We start from the raw sequence: 15,447 nt of genomic DNA on the forward strand, positions 1-15,447 counted from the left end.
TGTCTATTAGAATAAAAATATCTATGTAATTTTACATTATATGATGTTAATTTTTTTGAGTTTAGTGTTATGCAGTTGTATATTATAAAAATATATGTTTACTTAGAATGTTCATCACTAATACAGTATCTTCAGTTAGACTTCAACAAACAACTCTATTTTGCAGTCTCACTGGAGTTTCTCCTTTTGCTGGAGAAAATGACCGCAGTTCTGTTCTCAACATCAGGAACTATAATGTAGCTTTTGAAGAAAGCATGTTTACCGACCTCTGCCATGAAGCTAAGGGATTCGTCATTAAACTGCTGGTGGCTGATAGATTGTAAGTGGAATCTATGGTGCTTATCTGCAGCACCACACCACACTGTTGATAATTTATTGTAGAGAAAATTATTTCTACTGCTATGAGCGCTTTGTGTTAACTGGCAATTTGTTTAATGTTGTTTTATCTGCAGGAGACCCGATGCTAATGAATGTCTTCGGCACCCCTGGTTCAAGGTAACGACAGAGTAGAAGAGTAAAGAAATGCTCCTTTAGACCCATGGCTATCCAAATATGTTATTTAAACTAATACAGCATCATCAAGTTAATTTAAGTTTTAAACATTTTAGATCAAAGTATTTCATGGAAAAAGTTATTTACCGTGATTGTTAAAATACATATTTCATTCTTTTAGACCCTGAATAAGGGTAAGAGCATCAGCACAGAGTCACTCAAAAAGTTTATGTCCAGAAGAAAATGGCAGGTAAGATAATTTTAATGACTTTTGTTCAGTGCTTAATACATTATAGATTATTTTAGTATGTCATTGTAACAATGCTCACATATCTCTTTTAGCGATCCCTTATCAGCTATAAATCTAAGATGATGACGAGGTCTATACCCGAGTTACTGGATGACTCCTCCAGCCACATTTCCATTGCTGTTCCACGACATCTGAAACAAGGCTCACCACCATCATCATCTTCAGATTCGGATGAAGACATTGATGAGCTGCCTTTTATCCCAATGCCCATTAACATGGAATTCTCAGGTTCTAGAATGTCACTGACTGAAATTGTAGGGGATGATGAAATGACAGGTAGACCGAATGGAAATGCTGAGAGGCCTGCTTCAAGCCATCATAAGTCAGAGCCCATGGAAGTGGAGATGTCAGAGAAAGAGGGTGGAGATGCAGCTGCTAGGGGTAGAGCCAGGAAGAGGTCAACACAAGATGATGAAAAAGGCTCATCTGATGAAGAACCAGCAGAATTGGCCAAAAGAGCAGAACACGCAAAGAGACCAATGCGCAGAGGTTCAAGCATGGAGTCAGATGAGCCAGAGGGAGCACGTCGCAGAGGAGAGTTGCGCAGAGGGAGCTCGGCTGACAGTGCCCTACAGCTCCACATCAAACCAGAGGAGGGCACAGAAGAAAGCTCTACCGATGGAAGTAGAATTCTACAAAAGTCAGTATCTATGGAGCTTCCAAGGAGAAGCCCAAGTCCAGGAGCTGCAAAGCTGAGCCAGGAAGACTATGCCCTGAAATTGGAACTTATGAGGCAGAGACTTCTCAGGGGTGGCTCTGTAGACAACAAGATGAGCGGATTACGAGGCCCATTGCTGGAGACATTAGGCATGGGGGATGAGAAGCGCTATGTGCGGGGGTCTCACCTTGGTAACCCTCCACTTGTTAGAGCGGCATCTAGCGAGTCTCCTAGAGATGATATCCCAAAGACCAAGATACTCCGCAAGAGTGCTTCCTTCAGCCAGGGTGATTCAGAGCCCATGCCCCTGCACCGACGGATGGGAGCACCTCTAGAGATCCCACTGGCACAAATAGAAGAGAGACGACTGCAGGAAGCTGTTTCTATGTCTGCTCTCACAGAGCCAGTCAAGGATTCTCGCCCCATCACCCCAAAAATTCATACGCCAGAACCAGAGAGACGTGAGAAAGAGAAAATTGAGGAAAAAGAGTCAGCTGTCTACAAGGACAATAAATCCGAAGGAGTCATTGTTGTGCCAAAAACTAATGCAGATGAATCCAGAAGTGTAGATCAGAAATCTTGGGAGACTGATGCACAAGAGAAGGTCCAGAGCAAGTTAGAGGAGTCAAGTGAAAAGTCTCAAAAAGTGGATGAAATTAAGCTGAAGAGCCCCATAGTAGAGGAAACAATTGAGGAAGAGGAAGAAAGAGAGGATAAAGAACCAGAGAAAGAAGTGGAGCCTCCTGCTCCAGAGATTAAGGTTAAAGAAGTTGAGGATGATGTAAAGGCATCACCAAAGTCTCCAGAGGTCACCATTACCACCAGCTCAATCACGGTGACCCCAACAGCTGCCCCAGCTCCCAGCCCCCAGAGTGTTGTCTCATCCTATGTGACTCCATCACTCCCTGCACATACAGTGCTCCCAGATGGTAGAGTGTCTGCATATGCTAGTATCATGCAGACCATCATGGTACCATCAGTCCATGCATCTAGCCAACCTGATCCTGTTCCTGTGCCTACACCTACACAAACAACCAGCCCACCATCAGTTCCAGTCTATGCACCCATTTCCAGACACATCTCTGAACCAACCCTTTTGTCAACTTCTTCATCCAAACCAGACCTTCGCCAAACCACTGAACATCCTGCAGTCTTTTCTCGGGTTGCCTCAACAGAACATCCTCCTAAAGAGCCAAGTCCTCCTAAGACTCCCATTCGTGCCTCCCCTGAGCGAGAGCCGTCTACTGGAAGCAACATTCAGGACCTTGCATCTGAGGAGGTCTTTGAAGCTCGCTTCAAGAAGCGTGAGTCCTCTCTAACTCGTAGTCTTAAACGCTTCTCATTCCAGAAGACTGATGAAAAGCCTTCCTCCGTTGCTCCAGAAACTGCAGAAGAAATGTATCGCCCAGGGGCAATTGGTGCACCCTTAGAATTTGTTCCAAGGAGGTTGGAGGAGAAGTCCAAGTCAGTTCAGGATCTTCGTGAGGCGGAGAAGGACCCTGGGTTCATGAGGAGACTCTCAATGCGCTTGAAAAGAACCCCATCAGTAGAGAGGCAGGAAGAGAAGCTCAAAGAAGAGGAAGCTTCAGCACCCAGGCGTCGTCTGTCCTGGGCACTGGGACGGAGGGGATCCCAAGAAAAGAAAGAGATTGAGATGGTGAGGTTGGATGGAGGTCCTGAGCCTCCCCCAGAGCCTGAGTCCAAAGCACCCTCAGAGTCACCTATCCTTGCCATGCGCAAGAAGATCGGCAGTACCATGGCAAGCCTATCCACAAGGATTAGGAGCCACTCTGAGGACAAGAAAGAAGATAATGAAAGCAAGATGGAGAAGAGGACACCCATATTCACAAAACTGCGTCGTTCCACCTCAGAAGGTGGCAGTCTGAAGAGGATGGGTGTCCCACAGAACCAACTGGCTGCCCAATCAGGGAAAGGGACCTCATCAGAATCACTCGATTCCATGTCAAGCATCCAATCAGAATCAGCTGTTAAAAGTACGCACATTTTTTTTTGGTTAATGCTCTTAATTTGATCATTCCTTCTTGTTGTTAAAAGGCCGTCATTTTTTTTCCAGGTGCAGAAATTGAGCATAGATCACGATGGGACCGCTGGGGGTTGACGAGGGGAAAAAGAGACAAGACTGTTTCCCAACCAGACATCCCAGCTTCCATTGCCAGGGAGAATGGCTCTCTCCGCTCTCGCCAGTACACACGTCTAACATCTGGTATTGCACATCTCATTTTATGCAATTCACAGTAACTTGTGCACAAAAGGAGACACCTATTTGATTACATCTGGTCTTGTTATAAAGATTTACATGTATCATCAATTAATCAATTATGCATATGGACTTGCTTGGGCACAGCTGTGGAAGATAAATTATAGTGCCTGTCTCACTAATCTTTTCACTGATTCTCTCAACAATTAGACTTCCCTCCTGTGTTCCATATCAAACTAAGGGACCACGTTCTCTTGGAGGGAGATCCCGTCACTCTCAGCTGCCTCCCTGCTGGCAGTCCTCACCCACGCATCTCATGGATGAAAGGTCTGATTCAAACTGTAATATAAGCTTCTATGGGACTAAAGATAATATAATCTGACCTAAATTGAGTGCAATATCCTTAACTGAATATACTGAATATAAAATAACATTGCAGTAATTGTAAGTGTGTTATCTCCCTATATTGGCTTCACGTTGTATCTGTAGAAATGAGTTCTTTCACATTATACCGTCTCAGCCAATATGGAGTACTTTGAGAGTTAAAAAAAAAGGTTAAACGCATATATTTATTGGTATATTGTTCTTTAAAAGTATCTGTGCTGCACTAAACCATAAATTCTAGATGCATTAATAGCAATTGTGCGGACACAAGCAAACCTATTTATTTTTTGACTATATATAGAAGGATCTCTTTTCAGTCTTTTCAAGTAAATGTCACCTCAAAGTAACAACACCAAAGTCAAAGTCTAAAATGTCAACATTAACATTAGAGCACACCAGGTTGTGGATTTGAGATTATGATTTTGGAAAAAGTTGAAGTTCCCAACTAACAGTTTTGCTTTTCAACTTTGTGTATTCTCAGATAAGAAGCCACTTGAGATAGACCCAAGGATGAACATGATATCCTGCCCTGACGGGAGACAGCTGCTGATGATTATGAAGACCACCAAGAAGGATGCAGGGCTTTATGAATGTGTGGCTTCAAACGCACTGGCCTCTGTCACCAGCTCATGCGTTGTGTCCCTTGCTCGTAAGTTTAAGACAAGAATAATCAGAAAGAAAGCTAATGAGGAAGTAAAAGTCTGGCTGGTTAGGAAGGAGAATAGATGGGTAAATGAGAAATAGATTGAGAAAACAAAACAGAAGGAAAATTTAGACTTTGAAGACTATCAGAAGACTATCTATTTCAGATATTATCCACAGCAATTCAATATTCTGCTGGGGTTCATGTATAAATTGCAGCAATGCATAATAGATCATTTCATGAACAAGAATGATCATCAATACACTAGTCAAGAATGCTGACAATTTCTAACATGGTTGTGCATCTGATTTTACGCATCACTTCTCTCAAACTTAATGTGTCGCTGAAAATGAATGAAATCTCTCATTGAAAACGAATGTGATCTCATCATTTTGTTGCAGAGAAGCGCTGTCATTGTTAAAACCCCTTAAGGAGAAAATAAGAGAAGTGCTAACATGCAGGGATCCAGAATTTCTCAGAAAAGTAAAGGCTAGAACAGAGATAAAAGTAGGACACAGTGAAAGAACAGTTACATTTATTTTTTAAGAGTTAGTCCATAACTCATCACAGCAAGACTCAGGAAGGAGCTATTTTAGCCTTGAGAACAGAAATGCCATTGGCTTTCTAACATGTTGAGCAGGCTAATGCACTGCTTATCATTGTGCAAAGCTATTTTCTCCTAGAACAGCAGGCCATAAATTATTCATTCCTTTTTGTGGTTCACAAAGCTGATTAATATGGAAAGGTGACTTGCTAGCAGAGGTGCGAATATTATGTACGTAGTTGCCCTACCTGAGACAGTTTTGCTGTTTATTCTTTCTTTTCTTTCTTTCTTTCTTACATTAATGTCTGAAATGTGGATATTATAATATCCCTTTACCTGCAAAGTTTCCATGCTCAAGGAAAAATGTGTAAATTGCAAAAATGTGGAAAAGCATGTGACTTTCTATAGCAAATATGAAGTTTTCTGTTAATGTTCAGCTCAATAATATCGGTAACACGGTAACACACTTACCTTTCAAAAGTTTTGGGGATGGTAAGATTTTTTCCATGTTTTTGAAAGAAGTTTCTTATGATCAATAATACAGTAAAACAGTAACATTGTAGAACATTGGTTACAATTAAAGAAAAAACTGTTTTGTATTTGAGTATGTTTTAAAGTGTACTTTATTCTTGTGATTGGCAAAACTGAATTTTCAGCTGCCATTACTCCAGTTTAATGTCACATGATCCTTCAGAAAGCATTCTAATATGCTGATTTGGCATTTAAGAAACATTATCATATATATTTTATTATACATCATGTATTTAAAATAGATTTTTTTTGTAAGTTTCTAAATTTTTTTACTGTCTCTTTTGATAAGTTTAATATGTGATTGCTAAATAAATAAATAACATTTATTTACCCCAATCTTTTGACCGGTTTTTCGAAAGTCATATCAACCAAGACAATTTCTAGTTGTAAACACTAAATATTATTTTGTAGGTCTGCCTATTAGTCCTGGGACTCCTGAGGTGCCTCAGAAGTATAAAAACACCGCTCTGGTGGTATGGAGACCCTCAGACACCACGGCACCATGCACCTACTCTCTGGAGAGGAAGACAGAGGGTTAGTGAACAGCATTCATTATTTATCTTACTTTGACTGACGATTTAAAGTGAGATTCATAAAGTATATTGTTGAAAAGATTGCCAGCTCTGTTCCAATTTGATTTTAAAAGCAAAAATGGAATGTTTTATAATGGTAATACTGTAATATCTTGATTTTCCTAAATCGCCTAGATTTTCTTACTACATGTTTTGTTAAAATGTAAAAAAAATATGTGGAGGAGAATGTAGAGGAAAGACAGTTATTTATTTTTTTTAGCTCTACTGCCCTCTTTTGGAAAGAATGGGTGTTGCAACCAATTCTTATTCTTTATATTTAACTATGTAATATTTATTTTCCTAGGTGAGACTAACTGGTTGATAGTAGCCACAGGTGTGGCTGACTGTTACTACAATGTCACGGACCTTCCAACTGGTTCTGCATACAGGTTCAGAGTGGCCTGTGTGAACAAGGCTGGTCAGGGACCTTACAGCAATCTGTCTGAAAAAATCGTCCTGGACTCAACAGGTGCACAAATGTTTTTACCTACATCAGTGGTTCTCAACAATTTTACGCTGTTGGCAACCAATAATTTACTAAAAGCCATGTTAATTTTGGTGTACCAATGTTTAATGCATTTTTGGTCATAGTTTCTTTTACCTTTTTCATGTTCTTTGAAGACAAATGGCATGTCACAAAACTACCAAATGACAGTGAATTTGATTCAAAATACTGTATTATATAATATGAATATATTTAATCTAATAATTAGTGCTGTCAAACAATTAATCGCATCATATATGTGTGTGTACTGCGTATATTTATTATGTATATATATAAATACACACACATACAGTATATATTTTGAAAATGTTTACATTTATATATTTTATATTATATATAATATATATTTAATATATAAACATAACATATTTTTCTTAAATACATGTTTTTGTATTTATATATACAAAATAAATATACACAGTATACACATATATTATGTAAACAAAATCTTTTATTTTGGATGCGATTAATTGTGATTAATCATTTGACAACACTACTAATAATATAATATAATACTGTTCAAAAAATTTGGGGTCAGTTATTTTTTATTAATACTTTTATTCAGCAGGGGCACATTAAATTGATCAAAAGTAATAGTAACAACAGCATATTAGAATGATTTCTGAAGGATCATGTGACACTGAAGACTGGAGTAGCGGCTGCTTAAAATTCAGCTTTCCTATCACAGTAATAAATTACATTAAAAAAAATATTAAGATAGAAAATTGGGTAACACTTTATTTTAAGGTGTCCTTGTTACACACTACATGTACTTGCTATTATAATAACAATAAATTATGCATAATTACATGCAAGTAACCTTAAGCCAAACCCTAATCTTAACCCTAACCATATAGTAAGTACATGTGGTTAATTAATATTACTCAGTACTTAAATGTGTAATTACACTGTAACAAGGACACCTTAAAATAAAGTGTAACCGAAAATTGTTACCTTTAAATCATTGGTCTCAAACTCAATTCCTGGAGGGGCACAGCTCAGCTCAGCACAGTTTAGCTCCAACCCTAATCAAACACACCTGATCCAGCTAATCAAGATTACTAGAGGATTACTAGAAACTTCCAAGCAGGTGTGATTTGGAGCTAAACTCTGCAGAGCTGTGGCCCTCCAGGAACTGAGTTTGAGACCACTGCCTTAAATGATAATATTTCATAATATTACTGTTTTTACTGTATTTTTGATCAAATAAATGCCACCTTGGCAAGCTTACGAGACTTCATTCAAAAATATTCAAAATGTTAGTACCCACTTCAAACTTTTTAACAGTAGTTTAATATCATTTTAAACGGCTCTTATGCATCTATGCATCTTCGTTTTTCAAATTCAAAATCTATCAAGATTACTAGAGGATTACTAGAAACTTCCAAGCAGGTGTGATTTGGAGCTAAACTCTGCAGAGCTGTGGCCCTCCAGGAACTGAGTTTGAGACCACTGCCTTAAATGATAATATTTCATAATATTACTGTTTTTACTGTATTTTTGATCAAATAAATGCCACCTTGGCAAGCTTACGAGACTTCATTCAAAAATATTCAAAATGTTAGTACCCACTTCAAACTTTTTAACAGTAGTTTAATATCATTTTAAACGGCTCTTATGCATCTATGCATCTTCGTTTTTCAAATTCAAAATCTTTTCAACAGCACCCCAAAAGTCCAGTGGAACAGTCGTTGTCAAAACGCTTTCATCAGTTCCGGCTCCTGCGCCTTCAATGGTAACATCCACCATGACTCTACCTGCAATGAAGCCTGCTGCCGTTAAACAGGCTGCAGCACCACCGGCGTCTTCAGTGCCCGCTACAGTCCAGCCGGTAAAGCCTGTGTCTCCTCCTGCTGCACCTGCATCAGCTACAACACGTTCCCCTGCCATCCTTCCCCCGAGTCATCGTACTGTGCCTGATATCCGAACTCCATCCCCTAGTGCTCCTACCCCAGCTAAAGCTAAGACTACTCTCAACATCACTATGGCCAAACCCTCCCCAGCATCCCCTGCAGCTCAACCTCCTCCTGCCAAACCCTCACCACCCGTCGTTCTGCCCAAACCTCAGACCCCTGTGAATGCGGTCTCCCCTCCATCTCAAACTCCTCCGGTGTCCCCGCCCCCTCTGGTCTCCCCTCCGCCTGCTATCGGCAAGCCTATCTCCTCAGTGCCCATGTATGTCCCGACCACCACCACAGTACATGTGACCCCAGTCACCCCAAACATGCCTTCTCTTGCCCGGTCACCACCGGTGGTGTTGGTTACAAGTCTGAGTCCCGTGGGGGAGGGTACTGGCACACCCAATCGTATGACTCCAAGTGGAAGAGCCACTCCTTCTGGACGCGTCACTCCTACAGGGCGCAGGACCCCTATAGGAAAACCTGGAGACTCGACCCTAAGGCAGGGAGTCCCACAGAAACCGTACACATTCATGGATGAGAAAGCAAGGTAAAGTGCAGTGACTTATCTTTTTTATAGTACCTTATACCAGTGTCACAATAGAACTTTACTAGAACAATAATGTCATAATGTAAATCAGCTTTTGATGTAATTACTGTTGTTGAGAGTGTTTTATTTTGTTAAATGTTTTCATGATGCCTATTTATTTATTTATTTTATTTGTTTGTTTGTTTGTTTTATCATTTTTATGTATATTTTGTTTTATTTGTAGTCATACGTATTTTATTTTATTATTTTTAATTTGTATTTTTTTATATTTGTATTTATGTTGTTATTTATTTTGTTGTTTTGTTCATTTATTGTTTTGGTACTTTTATTTACTGAGATTTTTTTATTTACAGACATTAATATTTTATTTTATTATTTTATAGTTGTATTTAATTAAACTTATTTGTTTGTTTCTTTGATTGCGTGTTTCTTTATTCACTTTTTTTTACTTTGATTATTTTTACACAATGTTATTTATTTTATTTGTTGTTTTATTTTATTTTTTTATTTATTTGTTTTTGTTGTTGTTGTTTGTTTTAGTTTTTACCAGTGGCTTTCCTGGGAAGCTAAGCAAGATAAGACAAACCAAAGGGTGGAAAACACTTAGTAGTTAACTACTTCTTTTATACAGTAGCCTTTGGCCTTAAAAATACACTTATTTTGGACACTTAAGCCACATTTTAAAAATGTATTAATGTTTTTAGACTTTATTACAGAATATCAAGTGATATTTATTTATTTATTTAGGAAATATCAACACTTTTCAAGCAAATAAAATAACAACAATATTTTTTTCTTTATTATTATTATTAAACAAATAAATCTATAATATTGAACTTGACAGCCATTGATCCCCTTGTATTTTCTTCACCACAGAGGTCGTTTTGGTGTGATCAGAGAGTGTCGGGAAAATGCCACCGGGAACCTGTACATGGCCAAGATTGTGCCGTATGAGCCTGAGAGCAAGCAGGCCGTGTTACAGGAGTACGACATACTGAAGTCCCTCCACCACGAGAAGGTCATGACACTGCATGAGGCCTATGTCACCCCACGCTACCTAGTGCTCATCTCTGAGTGCTGCTCAGGGAAAGAGCTGCTCTATAGTCTGATTGACAGGTCAGAGACTGCTGAGTACTTCATTTTTGGGTGAACTATCCCTTTAGAAATAATAATAATAAAAAAACATTCATTAAATAATCTTTTTTGGTAAATGATAATGAAACATTATTTTTAAATATTATTTTAAATTTATCTGCCAGCATGGAGTTTATGAAACACACCTCTGGTTGTGATGTTCTTATCATTTATCTATCTTTCTAGGTTCCGATACTCAGAGGATGACGTGGTGGCGTATATCGTACAGATACTTCAGGGTCTGGACTACCTGCACAGCCGGAGAATCCTGCATCTGGATATCAAACCAGACAATATCATCGTCACTTACATGAATGTTGTTAAGATTATTGATTTTGGTAGTGCACACACCTTCAATCCACTGTTCCTGAAGCAGTTCTCCCCACCCATTGGAGCACTGGATTATATGTGTAAGACAGTTTTTTAAATATATTGTTTCATATAAATCCCAGAGCTTTTTAGGTAAAACATTGAATTTTATTTCTTTGTGAGATATTCCTATGGTATACCATTCCCTCTCATTTAATATTTTAGTTATGCATTTATTATAAGTAATTGCACATTTCTTCACACTTACACAATGTGTTTTAATCTCTGCTGATGACTGAAAGCTCCTGAGATGTTGAAAGGAGATGTGGTGGGTCCACCGGCTGATATCTGGAGCATTGGCGTATTGACTTATATCATGTGAGTGTTGTCCACTGCAGCTCTGTCTTTGAAAGGAAATGGGGTCTGTTTTGATTTCATGTCAGTGGGAGCATTTGTATTGTTACAATTTGTGTGTTGTCTCTTGCGTTTTGTCTTCGCATTCCAGAAGCTCTCTGGAGCTTGTGAGCTGTCAGTGGCTGTGATTATGTTTGACATGAACACTATTCTAGTGTGTAACTCGAAGCTTTTGTCATGCCGTACACCATTCAGGCTCAGCGGGAGACTGCCGTTTACTGAGAATGACCCTGCTGAGACAGAGGCCAGAATTCAGGCAGCCAAGTTTGACCTCAGTAAGCTCTACCAAAATGTGTCCCAAAGTGCCTCTCTGTTCCTCAAGAAGATCCTGTGCAGCTACCCTTGGTGAGTAAAACAGTGCTTTAAGAAATACTCATCTGGTAACCCTCTACATTGCGACTAAATCTTAACTCTGGGCGACTAAATTATGTCTAATATTTGCCACACTGTAAAAAATGACCGTGAATTTAACGGTAAAAGACTGTAAAAATGCTACAGTAAAAACCTGTTAAATGGTTAACGGTAAATTCCCCTACTATATACAGTGAAAAACTGTATTGGACAACAGTGCACTGGCTAATAAATTCTCAGATTTTTCTCGTCAGTGTGTGAGTTGGAGGCTAAGTACAAGTTTAGCACAGATATATTTTCACCCGCTGAACACACTCACTGAGTGCTTCAGAGTTTCACTCTCAGTCAAGCGATCTGTGCTATTTTTCAGTTTATCACAATAGATGCGCAGCGTACCTGTATTTGACGTACCGTAAACTCTAGTGTGAAGGCGTACGACTCGCCGTCGCTTTGTCTCACACACGCAAAGAAAGAAATAGAGAGAGAGAGAGTCTTACATACCATGCAGAATTGACGTGCTACATGTAAACGATATACTTTGTTGTATTTTCCTGTCAAAATAACAGCGTTCCTTTGGAATTCTTCAGCTTTTAAGAACTGCCGGGTTTCTCCGGTAGTGGGCGGAACTAATGCGCAAGCGACAATCTCATTGGCTGGTGCTCACATATCTTTTGGTCTCGACACCTGGGGTCAGTTCTGAGACGAGAAACACACACACACACACAAACACAAAACCTCTCGTCCAAAAGCATAATGGATTTGAGTGCATTTACCTCCGTCAGCCAGCATGCACAGTGCAGTTGTGTTTTTGTCCAGGAAGATGTCCTTACTTTAAGCTCTCCTGTCCAACACTTTTTTTCTAATGACTTTTTGACAAACCTATTTTAGCATTGGATCTCTAGTGAACGGTCAGGAACTTTGGAGCTGTCGTGGCTGAGAAGAGTGACTGTATTATATATACAAAAATCAAGAAAATCCATCACTTGACGCAAAAAATGTCATGTCAATTTGTATTTTTTTGTGGTGTCTTCCAGTTGTGAACTAGGGCCTTGAGATTTGTGGAAAATGGTGTCAAATGTGTGGAAAATGGATCTTTTCTTGAACTAGTTTTTATGGCATAAGTAATAATTTTATTACTGCTAGTTGTTATACTGTAGTGATTATCAATATATATGAAAACTATTGACTGCAATCATGTTGAAATCATCAGACAAGATGCTTTTTGTCTTTTACTAAAGTGTTTTGATCTAAAGTGGATTGATTTTATTGTAATATCGAAAGGCCTCACAGCTTTAGGGAGTGAGTGGCTTTTTGCAAGAATTCCCATTGCATTGAAGCACATACGCTTTGGCTTTCCCTGACACCTAACAAATTCAACTTTTGATATGTTGCAGTCTTTGTGTTTAACACCAGGAATGTATTGTATATTGCAGATTTCTGCCGAGCAACCCTTTAATGTGAAACTAAATCGAGCTTTTCTGGAATGAAGTATGCACTAAAACAGTGACAATGTGGAGATAACATGAATGTTTTACAGTAGACTGAAGTGTGTATATGTTGAAAACATGACTTTTCATGAATAAAATCAGCTTTCAGCAATACTAAACAGTGTCTCGAAGTGCATCTAATGGTCTAAATGTCATTACCAGACTTCAGAACATACGAATTCAACCAGACGGCATTCGGTTATGATCCATAAACGGACCATTAGCTGACACTATTCACATGCTCAAATGGGACCATGTGGAGTCGACCCTCTGGCTTTCCACCTGTGCACTCTTTCATTTGGGACCATTTGTTTCACATCCCTACTTCAGAATCTGACACCATCACCACAGGGGTCTTTTGGTTATGGGTTGACTATATACAGCACAACTGTTCACTCCATCTTTTATCAACCTCATTCTGTCATTTCAAAGCTCAAGATCCACAGAGGGGCAAATGCTTGAGGACCTGTATTTATAAAACTCAGGCATAATATGAGAACGATTGGTAATTTGTTGAATGCTGAGCAGGAGTAAAGCTCAAGGAATTTCTTCAGGTTGGGTAATAACTGATTTTGTTCAGCATCAGATTTAGAATGAAACTTGTCAAAATAATCATCACATTATGCTATTCATGAACCTTTATCCTTGCTTCTTACTTTGTGATTTGCCTGATTAATTTACACTTCATTTAATACTATAAATTAATAATCTTAAAAATTCAACATCAAATTCTTCAACATATATAAAGAACACACCTAGTTATAAAACATAATTTTGAAGGTTTACTTTATTTACTGAGAGGTTTAATTTACCAGAATGTCTTTCCCTCTTTAAAAGATACATATTATTTGTGTACAAAAGTCTCTTATGGTCACTAATACTGCATTTATTTAATAAAAAATCAGTTTTTCAACTGTAATATTATGAAATATATTATGAAAATCATTCTAATATGCTGATTTGGTGCTTAAATAAAATTTGTGATACATTTGTTTCTAGGATTCTTTGATAATAGAACACAAAATAATCATCACATTATGCTATTCATGAACCTTTATCCTTGCTTCTTACTTTGTGATTTGCCTGATTAATTTACACTTCATTTAATACTATAAATTAATAATCTTAAAAATTCAACATCAAATTCTTCAACATATATAAAGAACACACCTAGTTTTAAAACATAATTTTGAAGGTTTACTTTATTTACTGAGAGGTTTAATTTACCAGAATGTCTTTCCCTCTTTAAAAGATACATATTATTTGTGTACAAAAGTCTCTTATGGTCACTAATACTGCATTTATTGAATAAAAAAGTTTTTCAACTGTAATATTATGAAATATATTATGAAAATCATTCTAATATGCTGATTTGGTGCTTAAATAAAATTTGTGATACATTTGTTTCTAGGATTCTTTGATAATAGAACAGTATTTATTTCATGTTTACTTAACATTTTTTACTCACTTCTAATGCACTCTAGCTCTATTTCCTTCCAAAAAAAAAAAAAACTCAAATCTTACTGACCCCAAACAGCAGTAATATAAAATAAATAAATAAAAAATATTATTTACAAGCACATTCTTTTTTAGCATCTCTCATAATATCAAAAACCTTGATCAGATCCTTCTCCGTGGCTACGTCATAAATGTTGAAACATAGCTTAAAGTTACGTTTTTCACAATTCCAAAAGTGCTTATAATGAAGTATCACTTCTACAGAATAGATTACATCTGTCCAAAATCTACACGCCACATCTGTCCAAAATCTACACGCCTACATCCAGGACGCACTTTGACCATGAATGACCCTCAAGTCCAAGAGGCAGCTATCCACATCTGGCTTCATAGCGAGAGCACTGTGAGTCACAATCGCTTATAGATGGAGCTCTATTTAATGCTGTGTGTCTCAGCTGAATGTAACAGCTGACCTTTGATTTGTCGTCTGTATGAATGTGCACCATTGTCTGTCTAAATCGAGGAACGAGCCGCAACAAAAAGGGCCCTCGAATGTGCGTTCTGCTGAGGGCAGTGCAGTCCTTCACAGACCCCTTCATCCTCTGGTCAAAGACTGGAAGACTGGAAAAGGATGGACCCAAGTACCATTATGTTTTTGAGGATCCTCATGTGTGAAGCCACCAGGTTCTGGATGACCAGATGACCAGAACAGCGTCTAATGTCTTATAGTGACCTCCAAATCACAAAGGAAGTGCTTGACTTGTCAATTGATGAGTGTTACATGGAAAATACTGAAGAGATCCTTTAATGGGTTTTATTTTGCCCTGACATGTCCGTTTCTCAGATTATTAATCACACTGAGGCACTAATACTTTTCTGACCATCAAAATCGCTTAACCGGCTGACTCAGGGAAGTATAACATCCTCTGAGCAGTTAAACAGACAAACAGAGACACAGGTCCTCTTGTCTCTTGTCTTGTGGTTTATTG

General features: G+C 38.2%; 1 protein-coding gene across 2 annotated transcripts in view; it reads left to right on the forward strand.

Annotated features, from left to right (window-relative positions):
* Positions 1–11,511, forward strand: part of LOC107602155 (striated muscle preferentially expressed protein kinase-like) — an 85,879-nt gene extending 74,368 nt beyond the window's left edge. For both annotated transcript variants that reach the window (XM_016294570.1, XM_016294569.1), the window contains 14 exons: positions 167–319; positions 453–495; positions 674–742; positions 835–3,454; positions 3,535–3,684; positions 3,889–4,005; positions 4,544–4,711; positions 6,192–6,314; positions 6,657–6,821; positions 8,522–9,305; positions 10,182–10,421; positions 10,626–10,849; positions 11,051–11,126; positions 11,358–11,511. In XM_016294570.1, coding sequence (XP_016150056.1) covers positions 167–319; positions 453–495; positions 674–742; positions 835–3,454; positions 3,535–3,684; positions 3,889–4,005; positions 4,544–4,711; positions 6,192–6,314; positions 6,657–6,821; positions 8,522–9,305; positions 10,182–10,421; positions 10,626–10,849; positions 11,051–11,126; positions 11,358–11,511 — 5,086 coding nt within the window. The remainder of the gene's footprint in view (positions 1–166; positions 320–452; positions 496–673; positions 743–834; positions 3,455–3,534; positions 3,685–3,888; positions 4,006–4,543; positions 4,712–6,191; positions 6,315–6,656; positions 6,822–8,521; positions 9,306–10,181; positions 10,422–10,625; positions 10,850–11,050; positions 11,127–11,357) is intronic.
* Positions 11,512–15,447: the final 3,936 nt, after the last annotated feature.

This window comes from Sinocyclocheilus grahami, unplaced genomic scaffold, assembly GCF_001515645.1.
Source record: "Sinocyclocheilus grahami isolate Dianchi unplaced genomic scaffold, SAMN03320097.WGS_v1.1 scaffold320.1, whole genome shotgun sequence".
Lineage (NCBI taxonomy): Eukaryota > Metazoa > Chordata > Actinopteri > Cypriniformes > Cyprinidae > Sinocyclocheilus > Sinocyclocheilus grahami.